Source organism: Rhinoraja longicauda, chromosome 1 (genome assembly GCF_053455715.1).
Source record: "Rhinoraja longicauda isolate Sanriku21f chromosome 1, sRhiLon1.1, whole genome shotgun sequence".
Lineage (NCBI taxonomy): Eukaryota > Metazoa > Chordata > Chondrichthyes > Rajiformes > Arhynchobatidae > Rhinoraja > Rhinoraja longicauda.
Window position 1 is genome coordinate 10311683 of NC_135953.1, and position 21569 is coordinate 10333251.

The 21569-nt window shown below is 46.6% G+C and overlaps 1 protein-coding gene across 1 annotated transcript in view; it reads right to left on the reverse strand.

Annotated features, from left to right (window-relative positions):
• The window catches only part of cdc25b (cell division cycle 25B), a 41051-nt gene extending 19845 nt beyond the window's left edge, over positions 1-21206 (reverse strand). The window contains exons 1-7 of the mRNA XM_078406909.1: positions 20680-21206; positions 19215-19285; positions 13445-13496; positions 8978-9016; positions 8221-8254; positions 6050-6166; positions 4379-4480 (exon numbers count right to left, since the gene is read on the reverse strand). Of these exons, the coding sequence (XP_078263035.1) occupies positions 4379-4480; positions 6050-6166; positions 8221-8254; positions 8978-9016; positions 13445-13496; positions 19215-19285; positions 20680-20966 (702 nt within the window). The 5' untranslated portion in view covers positions 20967-21206. The remainder of the gene's footprint in view (positions 1-4378; positions 4481-6049; positions 6167-8220; positions 8255-8977; positions 9017-13444; positions 13497-19214; positions 19286-20679) is intronic.
• Positions 21207-21569: the final 363 nt, after the last annotated feature.

A 21569-nucleotide genomic window follows, 5' to 3' on the forward strand; every position in this document is an offset into this window, starting at 1 on the left:
CCTGGATACAAAAATTGTTATTTATGAGAACGAGATAAATAATTCTGAAAATAGATTTAAAATACAGAACAACTCAATCCTTTACTTTTCCTACAAATTTAGAATAATGGACAAAAAGTTGTGAGACATTTGTAACACTTAGAAAATAATTGATTTTGATTGTCTCAGGAAGGCGTGAGAACGTTTCATCAATTATGCCATGAACAGGTTCCCCAATTTAAACTGCTACGTGAATCACTCACCAAGTTAGAAACAAGGACAAAACTTCCCCCAACTCCTCATCTTCAAAATCAAAACTAGTGACTGGATTTCCAAATAACTAAAACCCCCCCTCGACTCGTATATTCCTCTCCCAATGAGGGACTAAAATGGCACTATATAAACTCACAACTTGTACTAAGTCAGTCAATAGGAAAGTAGGAAGGAAAATTGAACTTTGTACATTGATGCTTGCTGGAAACAAATAACAAAATGCATACTCAGACTGAAGGAGGGTCCCAACCTGAAACATCGCCAGGCCAGGCACTCCAGAGATGCTGCCTAACCAGCTGAGTTACTACCACATTGTGTATTTTACTCAAGATTCCAGCATCTGCAGTTATTGGAAATAGTTGGAAAAAGAGAACAAAGTAATGGAAGCTGTGAAACCATTGTATTACAAGCTCACAGGAAGAGAAGCAATGTGCAAATATTAGCCCGTTGCAAGGCAAGCAGAGAGCAAGTCACCTTAAACTGCAGAGTACAACTATTTAATTCAGTGATAAACTAAGGTGGCAATGTTCTCAGAAGTTGAGGTGCTATGTCTCAAATCATGGTTGGGCCTCCAAAATTGCAAAAGGTCAGAAGAATTAAAGCAGCAGAAAACAGGAAACCAGGGTCACCACTGCAACCAACTAGAGTAGGTGTTTGGTCCCTACAATGCAGAGACTATGTTGTCAACACCAAATGTAGCGTACTGTATTGGAAGTGCAAGTGAAACGGGGGGATTTTCAGCCCGCCTGGATGGTGGGGAGGGAAGAGGCCAGGCATTGCATCTGCAGGAGATGACTGAGAAAGTGCTGCAAGGTGGAATGGTTGACAAACAGAAGAGCACACCAACAGAGGAGTGGAGCAGCCCAACAATGCTGAAAGGAGAACTGAAGAGAAGCTGCGCCCGGGAAAATGCTTGAAGCATCATTCAACCCAGCTGGTAGCACCTGTGCAGTTTCAGGCACCTTTGAGACCCTTGATTAGAACCGCATGGAGGGTCCTGGATCTGAAATGCTAAGTGTTCACTTTGCACAGATGCTGCCTGAACTGCTGCTGCTGTCTGGCATTTTAGAGATACTTTACTTTAGAGATACAGCACGGAAACAGGGCCTCGGGCCCACCAAGTCCGCTCGGACCTATGATCACTAGCACTTTCCTACACTCCAGGGACAATTTACAATTTTTATCGAAGTCAATTAACCTACAAACCTGTACTTTTTTGGAGTGTGGGAGCACGGTGGCGCAGCGGTAGAGTTGCTGCCTTACAGCGAATGCAGCGCCGGAGACCCAGGTTCGATCCTGACTACGGGCGCCGTCTGTACGGAGTTTGTACGTTCTCCCCGTGACCTGCGTGGATTTTCTCCGAGATCTTCGGTTTCCTCCCACACTCCAAAGACGTACAGGTATAATAATAATAATAATAATGCATTTTATTTATATAGCGCTTTTCATATACTCAAAGACGCTTTACAGAGATTTTGAGAACATAGGGAAATTAATAAATAGATAAATAAGTAAATAAATAAATGAACAGAGAAAGGAGACAGAAGGTGAGGTGACCTTCAGTGGTTGAAGGCAGTACTGAACAGGTGAGACTTCAGTGATGTTTTGAATGTGGTGAGTGTGGAGGAGTCTCTAACGGTTTGGGGTAGTGAGTTCCATAGGGTGGGAGCAGCGATGGAGAAAGCCCTGTCCCCCCAGGATCTGAGTTTGGTCCGGATGTGGGGGGATAGGAGATTGGCAGCGGCAGAGCGGAGGGTGCAGGTGGGAGTGTGCCTGTGGAGGAGGTCGGTCAGGTAGGATGGGGCCAGGTTATGGAGGGCTTTGTATGTTATGAGGAAGATTTTGTACTGCATTCTCTGGGGGATGGGGAGCCAGTGGAGTTTATAAAGGACGGGGGTGATATGGTCACGGATCGAGGTGTGTGTGTGAGTAGACGGGCAGCGGAGTTTTGAATGTATTGAAGTTTATTGATGATTTTCGAGGGTGCGCCATAGAGGAGGCTGTTGCAGTAGTCCAGACGGGAGGTGATGAAGGCGTGGATGAGGGTTTCTGCAGCTGTGGAGGGGAGGGATGGATGGAGACGGGCAATGTTTTTGAGGTGGAAGAAGGCTGTCTTTGTGATGTGTTTGATGTGTTTGTCGAAGGAGAGGGTTTGATCAAGGATGATTTCAAGATTCCGGATGCGAGGTGAGGTGGATACTGGGAGACCATCAATGTTGAGGATGAAGTTTTGGGTGGATTTGGTGAGCGTTTTTGGACCAATGATGATGATTTCAGATTTGTTGCAATTGAGTTTGAGGAAGTTTGATTGAAGCCAAGATTTTATTTCAGTGATGCAGTTTGTCAGTGTAGAGTGTGTGGTGGGGGAGATTGACTTGGTGGAGATGAGGAGCTGGATATCATCGGCGAAGCAGTGGAAGTTGAGACCATGACGGCGGATTAATTGACCAAGGGGGAACAGGTAGAGGATGAAGAGGAGGGGGCCAAGGACTGAGCCTTGGGGGACACCTTGGGGGAGAGGAGCAGTGGGGGATTTACAGTTGTTAATGGAGATGAACTGGTGTCTGTCAGAGAGGTAAGATTTGAACCAGGATAGGGCTGTGCCGGTGATGTTAAGGGAGGTTTCAAGTCGGGTGAGGAGAATGGAGTGATTTATGGTGTCAAAGGCGGCGCTGAGGTCAAGTAGGATGAGGATGTTGAGGTTGCCAGCGTCGGAGGAGAGGAGAATGTCGTTTGTGATTTTGAGGAGCGCAGTTTCAGTACAGTGGTTTGAGCGGAATCCGGATTGGAAAGTTTCATACAGGTTATTGGTAGAGAGGTGGTATTTGAGTTGGGAAGCTACAGCACGTTCCAAAACTTTGGACAGAAAGGGTAGGTTGGAGATTGGTCTGAAGTTGTTTGGGGTGTCAGGGTTTAGACCAGGTTTTTTCAGAATGGGGGTGACAGCAGCGATTTTGAGGGATGGCGGGACGATGCCAGTGGACAGGGAGGAGTTTATTGTTGCAGTGATAAGTGGAGAGAGAGCAGGAAGGCAGGCCTTGACAAAGCTGGAGGGGATGGGGTCCAGAGAGCAGGTGGCAGTTTTTATTCCTGTGAAGAGGTCAGAGAGGTCGGTGGTGGAGATTGGGGAGAACTGAGGCAGGGGCTGACAGGATAAGGGGGGGCAGGTGGTTTGAGGGGGAGCAGGTGCGTTGGTGGTTAAGGTGCTGTAGATGTTGTCTATTTTGCTTTGGAAGAATGAAAGGAAAGTGGTGCATTTGTCAACTGTGAATGATTGGGAGATGGTGTCCAGGGGGCTGAGGAGTTTGTTTATTGTAGAGAAGAGTGTTTTTGGGTTTCCGAAGCCAGAGTGAATTATTTGAGAGTAGTAGGTGGAGTGGGCACGGGAGAGGGCATCTTTATAGTGCTGTATGTTGTCTTTGTAGGCTTGGGAGTGAATTGTGAGACCTGTTTTGTTGCGGAGTCTGTAGGTATGTAGGTTAATTGGCTGGGCAAATGTAAAAATTGTCCCTAGTGGGTGTAGGATAGTGTCCGTGTGCAGGGATCACTGGTCGGCGCAGACCCGGTGGGCCGAAGGGCCTGTTTCTGCGCTGTATCTCTAAATCTAAAATCTAAACCGGAGAAAGCCCCCACGGTCTGAGGAAACCGGAGCACCCGGAGAGAACCCAATCGGTAACGGGGAGAACGTCCAAACTCCGTACAGACGGCACCCGTAGTCAGGATCGATACCAGAGTTTCTGGAGCTGTAAGGCAGCAACTCCACTGCTGTGCCAGCTTGCCGACAGCAGCTCCACTGCTACGCCACTGTGCTGCCCATTTTATTTTTATTTCATTATTCCAACATCTGCAGTGATTTTTTGCATCAATGGCCTTGCCGTGTGCAGACTAGACTCACAGCAGAAAATAAGAGTCGCGCTCAAGGGCTGTCAACTATTTTGAAAGGCGAAGCTAGCTCAGGGGGACACATGTGCAAAGTCTCTAGATTAGAGCAAATACAACAAATAGCCACTAGAGCAACCAAATGCAGTCCTTACATGTGCAGGCTTGGGGAGAAGCTCAATATAAAACACCCTGGGATGTTTTGCTTTTCAACAGTCTTAAATTCACAGGGCACTAAATTACTTGCCATCAATGCAGGTGCAGAACTGGGTCGCTGATCTTGTCTGCTTCCACCAAAGAGTCGGTTTCTAGAAACTGGCCGACCTGGCTTTTTGAATTCAAATATTTCCTGCGAAGAGGCAAAAAGCAAACAAACGAGACTCAGTCTGCAGTCAGGCTTTGAAGTTTGAGCAACAGGTCACTGCAGTCTATCTGCTCGAGATGGTCACTCCATAGAATGCAAGGGATGGGAGGGTGGAACGGTGATAAAATGGGTAAATGGAGGACGAGACCACAGCAAATGAAGTGCAACAACTCTATGCGTTTAGTTTAGAGGTACAGCGTGGAAACAGGCCCTTCGACACTCCGCGTCCGCACTGACCAGTGATCACCTATTCCTTTTCTCCAGAGATGCTGTCTGACCCACCGGGTTACTCCCGCATTTTGTGTCTATCTTCCATATGGGCAGCACCCATAATCAGGATCAAACCTGGGTCTCTGGTGCTGCAAGGCACCAATTCTACTGCTGTATGCCGAGACCAATGGCTATAAAAAAAGTACACATGATTTAGCTTTAGTTTAGAGATAGAGCGTGGAAACAGGCCCTTCGGCCCTAAAGTCCACGCTGACCATCAAGGACCTGTACATTAGCTCTACATCGTCCCACAACAGATGGATTCTATGGGTATATATACCCATTTAATAACCTGTGAATTCAAGTGATCAAAACATATGCAAGTGATAATATCAAGGAGACTATTGCAGTTCTGGAAAGAGGATGTCAAGGAACAACCCAGGCCAGATCCATTTTGGGTTAAGAAATATGGAGTGCATAGCTGCATTGCTGGTGCCATTGTATAGGCTGCCCAGCGGTGGAAAGAATGAGCAAGTTTGCAGAGATTTGCACCAGAGGTTCCGATGTTTGCTCAAAATATTTTCACGATCAGCATTTTTCTGATCGAGAGATGATAGCTCTACCGGACCCGGAATGGAGGAACAAGTTTCATGAGAGCAGCACCTGGGAAACATCAAGATTTAGAACAGCCACAAAAAAAATATATTGATCACTCCCAAGGTGGAAATAAACTCAGAAAAGGGCAGATTTCAATGGAAATGAACAGATTAGGATTTGGAGCCAGAGCCATAGCACTAATCAGAGCCTACAACTCGCCAATTCTGCACTGACCATCAAGAGCCCAATTTTACATTAGCCCAATTTTATTCTCCAGCATTACCAGATTGTCAGCACACATCTACACAATGTGTGCAGTTAACAGTGGCCAATTAACCTACTAACACACACACACACACTTGGGGGATGTGGAAGCAACCCAGAGAGAAGGGAAACCAACACCACAGGAAGCCATGATTGAATGGCTTTGGACTCAATAGTGCAGAAACAGGCCGTTCAGCCCACCAAGCAGCAATTCCCACACATTAGCACTCCCTCACACCCAAGAGGCAATTTACAATTTTACCAAAGCCAATTAACCTAACTCAACATTGAGGCCAATGTGTGAGCCGGTTGGTTAAAATCAAAAGTAGTTACCAAAATGGTTTACAGGAATGGTGAAGATACGATGGTTCAATTTGCAAGTTCCAAATGTTCCAGGTATTTAGCAGCAGACTAAAGATATGTCTCAACTGATTTTCCCACCCGAATCGAGCCCAGACTTCTTTGATGTACAGATGCACTTACATTTTCTTTGTTTCCTTTACTCGAGCGGAGACTGCCATCTTCTTGGAAAAACACTTCAGAATCTGGAGAGTGTCGCTGGATGGGCTTTAGTGCAGGACTTGATCCCAGAAGATTGATCTGTAAGATAAAAAACAGATGGCTCAGTGGCAAGTCATTGTTCTGACTCTACACAGCTGAAGAATTGATGCACAAAGACCACACAAGTCTAGCTTCAAAGAGCCAGCTCAAAATGACACTAATTGTTAAGCATTGGCACTGATCTCAGTGCACTACATCCAAAACAGTCATGCAGCCCAGAAACAGGCCCATTAGCCCAATGCCGACCACAATGCCCCATCTACGCTCATTCCATTTGTTTGCATTTAATCCATATCCCTCTAAACCTTTACTACTTTTTTACCTATAGACATTTAGACGGGTTACAGCGTGGAAACAGGCCCTTTGGCTCACCGAGTCTGCGCCGACCAGCGATCACCCTGTACACTAGCACTATCCTACACACTTGCTATAATTTATCATTTTACCAGCCAATAAACCTCCAAACCTGTACATCTTTGGAGTGTGGGAAGAAACCGGAGCACCTGCAGAAAACCCACATGATCACAGGAAGAATGTACAAACTCCATAACGACAACACCCATAGTTAGGATCGAGCGGGGGTCTCTGGTTCTGTAGTACAGCAACTCTACCACTGGGCCGCCCGTGAAGTGTCTTTCAAAATATTATAGTAGCTGCCTCAACCACTTCCTCTGGCAGCTCGTATTAATGAAACGTACCACCCTCTGAAAACGTTGCCCCCTGGGTCTCTTAAATCATTCCTCTTGGCTAGGTCACCACACTGAATGATGAATTCTACAAGACCTAGTAATCAAGTACAACTTGTTCAGCCTACTATATCAGCTTCCTTTCAAAACTGACACTCACCAAATCTGCAGCTGGATGGTTGACTGACTCGGGGCAACTGCTTTTTCTGTTCAACAATGCAGTGTTGAGGGCCAGGGAACTCAAGACTTATTGTTCTCGGCCAATGCAACACAATTGGTCTAAAATTTACCAAACCTTCAATACTATCCAAGAACCTTTGTCACGCCCTGGATAAAGCTGCATTCAGGAGGCATTCTTTTCAGCAAAGTTAATGACTCCACAAATATATACCAAGCATCAGAAATAATAATGGTCAGAGTCATACAGTGTGGAATCACGCCCTTCGGCTCAGCCTGTCTACGTCAACCATCTACACTAGTCTCACCTGCGTTTGGACCATACCCCTCTAAACCCGTCCTATCCATGTATCAGTCCAAATGTTTCTTAAACATTGCTATAATACCTGCTCAACTCCTCCGGTACGCGTTCCATACACCCACAACCTTTCTGTAAAAAAAGTTACCACTCGGGCACCGATTAAATCTTTCCCCCCCCTCACCTTAAACTCATGACCTCCGGTTCTCAATTCCCCTACTCTGAGCAAGAGGCTGTGCATCTACCAGACCTATTACCCTCATGATTTTGTACACCTCTATAAGATCACCCCTCATGCAAGGAATAGAATCCTTGCCTGCTCAACCACTCCTGTAGCTCAGGCCCTCATCTCCTGGCAACATCCTCGTAAACCTTCTCTGCACCCTTTCCAGCTTGAGAACACCTTTCCCGTAACATGGTGACCTAAACACATGGTGTTAGGGTCAGCGAATTACTGCTCGGAAGTCATCTGGGCATTAAGCTTCCTCACGATTGCGAGACGATAAACTAACGAGCACAAAGTACAGCACAAGAACAGACTTTGACAGACAAGGTCTGTGCCAAACATGACGCCATTAAGCTAATCTCCTCTGCCTGCATGTGAACCACCTCTCTATTCCCTCCATACCCATGTGCCTATCTAAAAGCCTCAATCTTATCTGCTTACACTAACACCCCTGGCAGCATGTCCCAGGCACCTACCACTGAAAAATGAAGGCACCTTGAATTGTTTTATTGACCACTAGACTACAGCATGACCAGCTCATGAATGTGTCACCCGCCAACACACCAAGATGCAGTGCAAGCGCAAAATATAATGGGAGCCTCCATCTCAATGCTAATATTATGCAGCTCAGAAAGATATCAATCCCTTAAAATATCAGGAAACCTAGGCCTGCACTACGGTACTAAAAACCACAGAGGTGACTCACCGGAAGGGAGTTCATTCGTCTTATGGGGCCCTTGCTGAAAAACAGGAAATGAAGATCTGTTATTGTTCAAAAAGCACTGTCAGAATAGGCAAGAAGCCACTTGGGTTCTGTCTCTCACCACGAGATTAGTAATGTTCCACTCTTGAATACATGCTCAAATGACTCAAGGTACAAAGTCATATGAGGAATAGATCGGACAAACACACAGAGTCTCTTGCCCAGAGTAGGGGAACACGAGAACCAGATGACATAGGTTTAGGCAAGGGAGGAAAGATTTAATAGGAACCAGACGGGTAACTTTTTTTAATTAAAAAAAAGGGTGGTGGGTGGATAGAAGTGGTTTGAATATTCTGCTCAATGTTTAATGACCAAATAGGAAAAAGGGTTAAATAGGAGACAAGGAGAAAATAAATTAAATATTATCACAGAACTCCTGCTCAAATGTCAGGTAAGTTAACAGCTTTTTTAGATAAACGCCACAATTCAAATGGGCTATTAAAATAATCAAGCAGAACAAGAAAGATCACGTCACCAGAGAGTAGGTGGTATTTAAAGTGGATACGAAAAAACTGCAGATGCGGATTCACAGAAGAAAGACTGTGCTGGAGTAATTCAGCAGGTCAAACAATTTATCTGGAGAACACCAATAGGAGACATTTCAGGCCAGGACCCTTCTTCAGGTTGTTTAAAGATGCATTAAATGGACGGGTGCATGCAAATCAAAACCAGAAAAGTCAACCGGCATGGATAGACTTACTTGACTACTTTACAAGATTCCAATACTGCTCTTTCAAACCTGTAGTAGGACAAGAAATCAAAATTTAATGACTAACACCAAAGAGATTGAAAGAAAGAAAATGAATTGGAAAAGCAAGTATTTGTCAGTCAGAAGTGCAGACGATAGAGTGGCAGGCATCCCTAATCCCAGTACAAATACCCAAATTGAAGCTAGTGTTTGAAGGCTCCAGGAAGAGCTAAAGGCAATGAGATCTGTGGTTTAACTACTTAAATTACAGATATCCTTGCAGATAATTGGGAACGTATACAATTTTAGGATTACACTGACCAGAGGAGTAATTGGTCGTCTTTACCAGCCCACATTACTGTTGCTGGATAAAATACTATGCTGGCTGGGTGCAGAATGTACATTCAATGCTGTACCTTGAGCACAATTGTTAAACGATATCACATCTGCCCCACAAACAGCATGCGAGTCCTAAAGTGCCGCCATAAACACAGGCAGTCTGTGCAGAAAGTAATACAAAGGACTCCAAGCGTCCAAAGCTCAGAAAGGGTTCAACATTGCCATTACCATCTCCATAGTGATGGACTCCCAACTCCCTGCATACCACCTGTATGCAAATGCAGCCCTTTGTCCGCCACTGAGAGTTGTCCCAGTCACCGTATGCAACCCAGAGACCCCACAGCTGTCGCCATTTAATCATTGCCACAATCAGGAAGACACAAGCGTGGCATAACAAAGCAAACACAGAGCGGAGCTGGTCAGGCAGAAAGGGCAGGCTCTTTCCTCGACACATGCTACTTACCCTACCCAGCAGGTTAGTCGGTGAATTATCAGATGGAGTAGCGCCCACCCACAATTAACTGGAGGTCTTAGAAGTTTACTCCATTAACACTGAAGATACTAGACTTCTAGACTTGAAGGATTCTGACATTTTGCAAAATGTTCAGTGAAGTGCAAATTCCAAACATGTTTTGCCTGGTCTTTAGGCAGGGAACTAACTGTACATACCCCCACCCCCCCCCCCCCCCCCCATGTTACTGCAAACAAGAGGCTGGCTTTTAAAACAGTTATATTATATAGCAATTGAAATGTAAAGTTCACAAATAGACACATTCCAAAGTAGTGTTAGTGCAACACATCCATGTCGATTCCATTGCATTAAGTAACCAAATTCACAAAGGCCACAACAAAGGGATCTGGATAAAATGGAGAATAAGCTTAAAAAGCAGAATAGCTAGAACGATGGGAGGCATCTGAACAAAAGGAACAGCGATACCTCGAGTTCAAGCAAACTGCTATGGGAGGGTGAAGAGATTTGAGCTGCAGAATATTGAACAGTTTCTCAGGCAATTTAAGTTTGGAGTCACAAAAACCCAAATAGCACACGATTGCCGTTGCCACTCAATGCTAGATTCCCCACAAGCAACAATTGCAGCTACTGCAGATTGCTAAGAATTTTAAGAGAAAACAATGATTAAAAAAAATAAATAAAGCAGTCATTTTTTGAATTGAGTATTATAGTCCTTATTTTTCAGTATAGTCCAGTATTAGAGTCTATGTTCCCCCAAGGAGGTGGTAGTCAGTTGCCACTTTGAACAGCTGCAGCCTTTCCAATGAAGACACGCAGTGCTTCTGGAGAGCATGACAGAATTTAAACCCAGATATGAAGGAACGATTGTGCATTTCCAAGTCAGCGTTGTGCACGACTTCAGAGGGGAAACAAAGCAGCGGTGTGCTATGCATCTGCAGAGGGCTGCAACATTTTTTCCATGGCACGAGTATTTAAAGGCTGGACAGTAAAGTCGGAACAGAAGGCAATTACAGGTTGCACCCAACAGGTCATTCTGTTAACGTCCAGCATTTCATGCATAACTGAGGACAAAGCTTCTCGAAGCAAAGGTCGCTGCAATCAATGATCTCCTTTGGACTGGACAATTGTACCCAAACCCCACATGACAGGTTTATGAGCCCCTGCCAAGATTTACCGGCTTCTTTCAAGTGTGGTTTGGCTAGCAAGGCACTACTTGGTAAAAAGAAACTCGCCAATAAAAGCTTCAAATCCATAGACATTTCAGGGAGATATGTGGCACAGCTGTTACCCAAAAACACAGACTAGATTTTAAGACATCCTTGGTTAAGACATATGTGGCCGCAGCTGTTATCAACTAATCCAATAGACAATTAAAAAGACCAAACTGTTATTGGCAGCTTCCGTGACAAAGTATAATAGATCTTTATCCATAGCAACCCTTACCTCCCCGAAAATGACAGTGCTAATCGGGTCACCAGGATATCCCAAATCACAGAGAACCTATGCTGTGGTCAAATCATACCAGGCTCCAGAACACCTTCTCTTCCTCCACCCTCCCCTTTCCTTGTACCAGACCTGGATGCACATCCAATTCTTCCCTTCCCCTCCTCACACCTTACCTCACTTTGTCTTTTCATCTCTGGCCTTTGTGCACCAGTTAAGCAATCAACCCCCCCCCCCCAGATCCACCTAGCAGTTCCACCTTTCTCCCAACTACAATCAGTTTGAAGGAGGGTTCTGACCCAAAACGTCGCTGATCCATGTCTTCCAGAGATGCCACTGTATTAATCCAGCACAGTATATTTTCTGTGCAGGAAGGAACTGCATGCAGATGCTTGTTTAAACAGAAGATAGACACAAAAAGCTGGAGTAACTCAGTGGGACAGATAGCATTTCTGGAGAGGAGGAATGGGTGACATTTTAGGTCGAGACCTTTCTTCAGACTGGTTAGGGATAAGGGAAACGAGAGATATAAGCGATGTAGATAATGTAGATGATGTATAGGCGATAAAGAACAATGAATGAAAGATATGCAAACAAGTAATAAAGGAAACAGGCCATTGTTAACTGGTTGTTAGGTGAAAATGGTAAACTAGTGCAACTTGAGTGGGAGAGGGATAGAGAGGGGGAATGCCAGGGCTACCTGAAGTTAGAGAATTGAGGGCAGAAAGGTCTGTGTGGGAATGGGAAGGAGAATTAAAGTGTTTAGCAACCGGGAGATCAGGTAAGTACAGCGGACTGAGCGAAGGTGTTCAGCGAAACGATCGCCCAGTCTACGTTTGGTCTCGCCGATGTACGAGTCCACATCTGAAACAACAGATACAGTAGATGAGGTTGGAGGACGTGCAAGTGAACCTCTGCCTAACCTGAAAGGACTGTCGGTCCCTAGACAGTGTCATGGGAGGAGGTATAGGGACAGGTGTTGCATCTCCAGTGGTTGCAGGTGAAGGTACCTGGGGAGAGGGTGGTTTGGGTGGGAAGGGATGAGTTAACCAGGGTGTTGCGGAGGGAACGGTCTCTGCGGAAAGTGGAAAGGGATGGAGATGGTAAAATGTGAATACTGGTGGGATCCCGTTGGAGGTGGCAGAAATTTCGGAGGATTATATGGTGTATGCAACGGCTGATGGGGTGAAAGGCAAGGATTAAGGGGACTCTGTACCTGCTACGACTCGGAGGGGGGGAGCAAGGGCAGAGCAGCGGGGTACCGAGAAGGCACAAGTGAGGGCCTCATCTATGATAGAAGGGAACCCTCATTTCCTAAAGAATGAAGACATCTCAGATGTCCTGGTATGGAACACCTCATCTTGGGCGCAGATGCAGTGTAGACGGAGGAATTGGGAGTAGGGGATAGAGTCTTTACAGGAAGTAGAATGGGAAGAGGTGTAGTCAAGATAGTTGTGCGAGTTTATTCATAAAATGCTGGAGTAACTCAGCAGGTCAGGCAGCATCTCAGGAGAGAAGGAATGGGCGACGTTTCGGGTCGAGACCCTTCTTCAGACTGAGTCAGTGGTTTTGTATCTTTTCTTCTGTTGTTCAAGCTTGCTCAGGACCTCATTATATCAGTACAAGAGACCACAGACAAAGGTCAGAATAGGGAATAGAAATAGCAGCACAGTCAGCACGGTAGCGCAGCGGTAGAGTTGCTGCTTTACAGCGAATGCAGCGCCAGAGACTCAGGTTCGATCCTGACTACGGGTGCTGCACTGTAAGGAGTTTGTACGTTCTCCCCGTGACCTGCGTGGGTTTTCTCCGAGATCTTCGGTTTCCTCCCACACTCCAAAGACGTACAGGTATGTAGGTTAATTGGCTGGGTAAAATGTAAAAATTGTCCCTAGTGGGTGTAGGATAGTGTTAATGTATGGGGATCGCTGGGCGGCACGGACTTGGTGGGCCGAAAAGGCCTGTTTCCGGCTGTATATATATGATATGATATATGATACTGACAAATGCTGACGGCCCACGAGAGGACAGGTCTTTAATTTAGTGGAATTTAGGCCCAAGCCACGATTGAAAGCAGCAACATCCATTAGCAACTCAGTCTCGCACGCACACAAACACTCACAGGATGCAACTGGAGTTATAAAGCAACATCTTCACCGGAATTATACATATTCAAAATTGTAAAGTCTGAGCACACAATAATCACTGGCGTTATATAGGTGTCTTACGTTTCATCGATTTCCTTTTCATCCATCGGGCTTGGTGAATCCATACAAAGCCCTGTGTAGACAAGCATCAAAGAGCAGTCATTCCCTTTGTATTTACAGTGAGATGTTGATCCAAGGATAAAGGGGCCTTTATTGCCAAGGCAAGATCCGGCATTTTTAATAACTTTAGACTAGAATCAAACAAGATTGCAGCAGAAACATAGTGACTCATATACTATTTCGATGGTCTTTAGACTTTAGAAATACAGTGCAGAAATAGCCGACCGAGTCCTTGCCGAACAGCGATCATCCTTCACTAGCACCATCTGGGTGTTAGGGGTTTATGGGGAGAAGGCAGGAGAATGGGGTCAGGATGGAGAAATATATCAGCCTTGATTGAATGGCGGAGCACTTGATGGGCCAAATGGCCTAATTCTGCTCTCTTACTTATAACCCTCTGACCATCCCCACACAAGGGACAATTTACAATACCGAAGCCGATTAACCTACAAACCAGCACATCTTTGGAGTGTGGAAGGAAACCGGGGCACCTGGATGAAACCCAAGTGGTCACAGGGAGAACGCACAAACTCCATGAAGGCAGCACCCGTAGTCAGGATCAAATCTGGGTCTCTGGCACTGAGGCAGGAACTCCACTGTACCACTGCAATGTAATTGATTATTTCCACTCGTACTCAAGCATGATTATGCCCGTACATAGCAAGATTTTTACTTATTCGGATGTAAAAAGGAACATCCCTGTATGTAGGTACATGTGACAATAAAAGCACAATTGAACAATTGGCCCTTTGACAGGTACGCATCAGCCTTCATGTTCGGACATTTTAGAAGACTCCAAGGACAATCACAATTCTGAAGAAGGGTCTTGACCCAAAACGTCACCTATTCCTTTTCTCCAGAGATGCTGCCTGACCCACTGAGTTATTTCAGCATTTTGTGTCTATCTTAAATTTCCACAACTTCTTTGGCAAGTTTGGCTGAGTTGGTAATGGATATTAATTTCCATGGCAAATTAATAATCATATGATTAGTTTTAATCTGCAATTTGAGAAGGAGAAGGTTAAATCAGAAGTGGCAGTGTTGCAGTTGAACATAGGGGTCTATGAAGGCATGAGAGAGGAGCTGGCCAAGGTCAACTGGAAAGGGATCCTAGCAGGATTGACGGTGGAACAGCAATGGCAGGAATTTCTGGGCATAATACGGAAGATGCAGGATCATTTCATTCCAAAAAGGAAGAAAGATTCTAAGGGGAGTAGGAGGCAACCGTGGCTGACAAGGGAAGTTTAGGGATGGAATAAAACTAAAAGAAAAGATGAATAAAACTAAAAGAAAAGATGTACAACACAGCAAAGAGTAGCCGGAAGCCAGAGGATTGGGAAACTTTCATAGGACAACAGAAGGTAACAAAACAGGCAATACGGGCTGAAAAGATGAAGTACAAGGGGAAGCTGGCCAAGAATATAAAGGACAGTAAAAGCTTCTTTAGATATGTTAAGAGAAAAAGAGTAGCAAAGTCAAATGTGGGTCCCTTGAAGGCAGACAAGGGTGAAATTATTATGAGTAACAAGGAAATGGCAAAAGAGTTGAACAGGTACTTCGGATCTGTCTTCACTAAGGAAGACACAAACAATCTCCCAGATGTACTGAAGGATAGAGGATCTAGGGGGGTAGAGAAATTTTCATTAGGCGAGAAATAGTATTGGGTAGACTAATAGGACTGAAGGATGATAATTCCCCTGGGCCTGATGGTCTGCATCCCAAGGTCCTCAGGGAGGTGGCTCTAGAAATAGTGGACACATTGGTGATCATTTTCCAATGCTGGAGTCAATTATTAAAGAGGTAATAACGGTGCATTTGGATAGAAATAACTCGGGTCGGGCAGCATCTCTGAAGAACAGGTCGGAAACCATCAGACCCATGTTGTCCAGGGATTCTGCCTGGCCTGCTGAGTCACTCCAGCACTTTGGTAAACTAGCACCTGCAGTTCTTTGTTATTACACAGTTTAATAAAAGCCTTCCCTTGAATACAAGCAAAGATCAAATGCGATAGGCCTTTACAATGCCAAAGATTTGTCCCCAAGCCATCTGTCTCAACCCAAAATTAGTTTGCATCTTTACTGAATCCCCTTTAAAAAATTGCCTTTTTGAGCGTATTAATCAGGCAAAACTAAAGAATGACAGCAAAGTTACTGTAAAAAGAGGAAGTAAATTATTCAGGATAGTGCACACCATTGATTGCAGCTCATGTCCCATACTCTTGGGAGCAAGTTAACAGCTGAATAACAGCTCATAAGCTACTTGTACATTCACCCGAGACCACAGTTGCAATCTCTACCGTCTAATTCTTTTGATCCTTGTAGAATCAAGTTTTGGAGTTTAGAGATAGTGTGGAAACAGCCCTTCAGCCCACGCCGACCATCGATCACCCACACGACAATTCTGTTAACCCACTTTGGATCCTATACATTTGGGGCAATTTACAAACCCAATTAACCTACAAATAGACAATAGGTGCACGAGTAGGCCATTCAGCCCTTTGAGCCAGTGATCATGGCTGATCATGCACAATTAGTACCCTATTCCTGCCTTCTCCCCATATCCCTGACTCCGCTATCATTAAGAGCTCTATCTAACTCTTTCTTGAAAGCATCCAGAGAATTGGCCTCCACTGCCTTCTGAGGCAGATAATTCCATCTATACATCTTTAGAATGTGGGAGGAAGCCCACTGTCATAGGGAGAAGATACAAACACCGCAAAGAAGGCAACCGTGATCAGGATCGAACCCGGGTCTCCAGCGCTGTGAGGGACAACTCTACTGCTGCGCCACTGTGTCATTCTTGAGCAAGATTGGGGGTGCAACATACAACTTTCCATTACAGTCAAACTTAAACCGTCACAACTGTTTCTTTTAATTAGAGCAATTACATTGATGCCTAACTGTCAGTTTGGGTATTCAGAAGGCTGCAAAATCATGTTCATACGTGATAGGAGCAGAATTAGGCCATTCAACCCGTCACCTACTCTGCCATTTAATCATGGCTGATCTATCTTTCCCTCTAAACGCCATTCACCTGTCTTCTCCCCATAACCCCTGACACCCGTACCAATCAAGAATCTAGCTATCTCTGCCTTAAAAATATCCAATGCATCCACAGCCTTCTTCCTGAAGGAACGTCCTTTAATTCTGAGGCTATGACCTCCAGTGCTAGACTCTCTCACTAGTGAAAACATCCTCTCCACATCCAATCTATACAGGCCTTATTAGTAACTATTCAGTAAGTTTCAATGAGGTCCGTTTCCCCCCCCCCATCCTTCTAAACTCCACCAAGTAGAGGCCTAATGCTGTCAAATGCTCATCACATGTTAACCCACTCATTCCTGGGATCATTCTCGTAAACCTCCTCTGGACCCTCTCCAGCACATCTTTCCTCACATATGTGGCCCAAAATTCCAGTTGAAAAATCTATTTATTCATCTCATTTGTTCCAGATGCTTATTAGTTTATAAACCAGGGAGAAATGAAATTCCTGATTCACATGAAGTCACCCTGCTATGGGTTGGATGTTGTTTAGCTGGAGTGCAAAGATTTACGAGGATGTTCAGGGCAAGAGCCTAAGCTATAGGGAGGGGTTGGGCAAGTCAGAACTTTATTCCTTGGAGCACAGGAAGATAGGGGTGATCTTATAGAGGTGTACAAGAACATGAAGGAAATAGAGTAAATGCAGTGTCTTTTCCCAAGAATAGGGGGAGCAAGAAGCAGGGTACATATGTTTAAGGCGAGAGGAGAAAGATTTTATAGGAACTTGAGGTCACTGTTTCCACAGAGGGTAATAGGTATATGGAACAAGCTGCCAGAGGTGGTATTTGACACAGCCACCGTATCAACATTTAGAAACATTCAGAATGGTACTTGGATAGGGGTAGTTTAGAGAGATATGGGCCATGACTATGACAAACAGTGCAAAACAGCAAAATTGTAGCACAATCTGAAGTAGTACAGAAAAATTTAAAGTTGAAGGGATTAACTGAATGAGGTAGGTTTAAGAGTACATGGCACCCCGTCAGAAGTGGGTGTGAAAGGCTATTGGTTCAGGATTCAGAGCTTGTATGGTCTCCGACAAGGCAGGAGAGAGGAGTATCAGGCATCCTTGACCAGCTTTCATGATATAATGCACCGTGAAAATAGATCAGATCGAAGGAAATGGCAAACCTGTAATGGACTCCCCTTCAATTTTCCAAATTCTACATGCTGCTGGGATGGCGGGACTCAAGTAGAGTAGAGTTACCTGCCTTCAAACTGCACCGAGGGAATTTAAGATGTAGCCCAGACCATCACACCGGCCAAACATCCCACCATTGATTCCCACTGATTGATCCCTGGGATGGCGGGACTATCATATGAAGAAAGATTGTAAAGACTAGGCTTGTATTCACTGGAGTTTAGGAGAGGGGATCTTATAGAGACATAAAATTATAAAAAGGACTGGACAAGCTAAATGCAGGAAAAATGTCCCCAATGTTGGGGGAGTCCAGAACCAGGGGCCACAGTCTTAGACTAAAGGGGAGGCCATTTAAATCTGAGACGAGAAGAAACTTTTTCACCCAGAGAGTTGTGAATTTGTGGAAATCTCTGCCACAGAAGGCAGTGGAGGCCAATTCACAGGATGAATTTAAAAGAGAGTTAGATAGAGCTCTAGGGGCTAGCAGAATCAAGGGATATGGGGAGAAGGCAGGCACGGGTTACTGATTGTGGATGATCAGCCATAATCACAATGGGCGGTGCTGGTTCAAAGGGCCAAATGGCCTCCTCCTGCACATATTTTCTATGTTTCTATGACCCCATCTGTACCATGCTGCCCCGGTAAAGCAGCCAACATAATCAAAGACTTGTCGCACCCCAGTCATTTCATTTTCTCCCTGCTCCCATTGAGCAAGTGTAGAAGCTTGAAAGTACACAAGAACAGCTTCTTCCCCTTGGTTTACCAGGCTTCTGAATAGTCCTTTCATAAGCTAGGGCACTGTCTGATTCACCTCTACCCCATTATGGACATTGGACTTTGTCTATGGAATTAATGTGCTACAATGCGTAGAACTTTATTCTACACACTGCATCTTTCCCGTTGCTCTATCCATCACTTTTGACTCGAATGAATACGTATAGTATATCTGATCTGTTTGGAGAGCAGGAAAAAAAAAGCTTTTCACTGTGCCTCAGTACACATGACAACAAAACTAACACCACTGATGGATTTCCCAGTGGCATATTACAATTTTTCTGCATGGCTGTTGGGGCATTTAAAATCATCACCTCATCCCCTTTACCTTCACGGCCACACCAGGAAATGCAAACCTACAGCAGTTCATGCCATTCGGTGAGGAAGAGGATTATCAACTCGGCCTACCACAGCTCTGGATTGGTTTGCACAGTAGCACGCATACTTGTTTCCCCATTGACACTCTACAGGAAACCAAACTCTTTTTAACAGAAATATTACTGATTGTTAAGTTTCTTTAGCAAATGAAAATCCCAGACAGTTAGCACCTGCCCCAAACGCAATTGATTTGACCTTGGAAAAAATAGCCACCCAAACGTTAGAGGATTAACAAACAGGAGAGAATCTGAAAAAAGAATGATTGCATTTCCCAAACCTGCTCTTTAACAAGACAAACAACCTACAGCCATTTGCTCCAATAATTTATGGCTAAACCCAAGGAATTGAACTAGAAACAAAGTATTATTCTGAGCAATACCTCCCTCCTCACACCTACCTGCATCAGAATCAGAGGAGAGCGTCTTAATCAGTAGCGGGGTCCCATTTGTTCTGCGTTTCGGGGTATCACTATAGGGAATGCAACACAGAAAAAAATAAAGTAGCTTAATTCAGGATTTACAAAATGGGAAGAGATATTATTCAAGCTTCTCAAATTATACTCAATTTTTATTTCTATTTAAAATTACAACTTTTTTATTCATAGTCACACCCTCCACCTCTCTCCCCTCACACCCTCCACCTCTCTCCCCTCACACCCTCCACCTCTCTCCTCACACCCTCCACCTCTCTCCCCACATCCTCCACCTCTCTCCCCCCCCACACCCTCCACCTCTCCTCACATCCTCCACCTCTCTCCCCTCACACCCTCCACCTCTCCCCTCACACCTCACTCTGCACCACCTCTACCCCCTCACACCCTCCACCTCTATCCCCTCACACCCTCCACCTCTCACCTCTCCCCTCACCCCCTGCTCCACCTCTCCCCCCTCACCCCCTGCTCCACCTCACACCCTCTACCTCTTTCCCCTCACCCTCCACCTCTCTCCCCTCACACCCTCCACCTCTCTCCCCCCACACCCTCCACCTCTCTCCCCCCACACCCTCCACCTCTCTCCCCCTCCACCTCTCTCCCCTCACACCTTCCACCTCTCCCCTCACACCCTGCTCCACCTCTCCCCTCACACCCTGCTCCACCTCTCCCTCACACCCTGCTCCACCTCCGCTCCCCCCTCACTCTGCTCCACCTCTCTCCCCTCACACTCTGCTCCACCTCTCTCCCCTCACACTCTGCTCCACCTCTCTCCCCTCACTCTGCTCCACCTCACTCTGCTCCACCTCTCTCCCCTCACCCACTCTCCCCTCACCCACTCTCCACCTCTCTCCCCCCACACCCTCTACTTCTCTCCCCCCACACCTTCCACCTCTCTCCCCTCACACCCTGCTCCACCTCTCCCCCTCACACCCTGCTCCACCTCTCTCCCCTCACCCACTCTCCCCTCACCCACTCTCCCCTCACCCACTCTCCCCTCACCCACTCTCCCCTCACCCACTCTCCCCTCACCCACTCTCCCCTCACCCACTCTCCCCTCACCCACTCTCCCCTCACACACTCTCCCCTCACACACTCTCCCCTCACACACTCTCCACCTCTCTCCCCCCACACCCTCTACTTCTCTCTCCCCACACCTTCCACCTCTCTCCCCTCACACCCTGCTCCACCTCTCTCCCCTCACCCACTCTCCCCTCACACACTCTCCACCTCTCTCCCCCCACACCCTCTACTTCTCTCCCCCCACACCTTCCACCTCTCTCCCCTCACACCCTGCTCCACCTCTCCCCCTCACTCTGCTCCACCTCTCTCCCCTCACCCTCTCTCCCCTCACACACTCTCCCCTCACACACCCTCCACCTCTCTCCCCTCCACCTGTCTCCCCTCCACCCCCCTCCGGCCTGCACCTCACCTGCCCAGGCCGAGCAGGTTGACCATGTTGAGGGCCAGGTTGGTAACGGGGCTGAGCACGGGCGCTTGGCGGGACGAGGCGATGCCGATGGCGCCTAGCGCGGCCCCGGAGAAGAGCGCTTTGCACGGCCTGGCCTTGTGCAGAGCGGCGAAGCAACCGCTGGCGCTGGCGCTGGCGCTGCCGCAGCCGCCGGGCCTGGCGACCGCCGTCACCTCCTTGTCGAGACCCGCCGAGGCCGAGGCCGAGCCGGGAGCGGGGGGCCCGGGCCCGGCACCGACTCCGCTCATGGCCACAAAAACAAACAAATAAAACTCGGCCAATAAATAAAAAGGTGAGGGATTAAAATGGCGGCGGCGGCGGCGGCGAGTAAAGTCGAGGAGGGTTGTTTTTCTAATAAAAGGCGGGCTTCAGCGGGGCCCGCGTTCGCTGACCACCACCACTACTACTACTACTGTCCTGATCGTCCGCGGACCCCACGGCCGGCGCCGCCTCATCAAGCCGGAAGCGCCGAGGCCGCCAGCTCCACCCGCCGCCTTTATTTCGAAAATCAACACCTCCCTCCCCCTCGCCTCCGCTCCGCCAATCAGACCCCTGTTGCTACCCGGCTTACGTCAGCGCCCTACCAATAGAATGCGTCCGTTCAGCCCGCTCCCAGCCCCCCCTACCACTTGACCAATCAGACCGCTGATGCTACCCGCCTTACGTCACCAATCCACCAATAGGATATGTCAGTTCAGCACGCTCCCACCCACTCCACTCCACCAATCAGACGGCGGTTCCTACCCGTCAATCTCCAATAGGATGGGTCCTTTCAGCCCGCTCTCCCACCCCCCCTCCGCCACTCCACCAATCAGACCGCTATTACTATCCGGCAATCTCCAATAGGATGG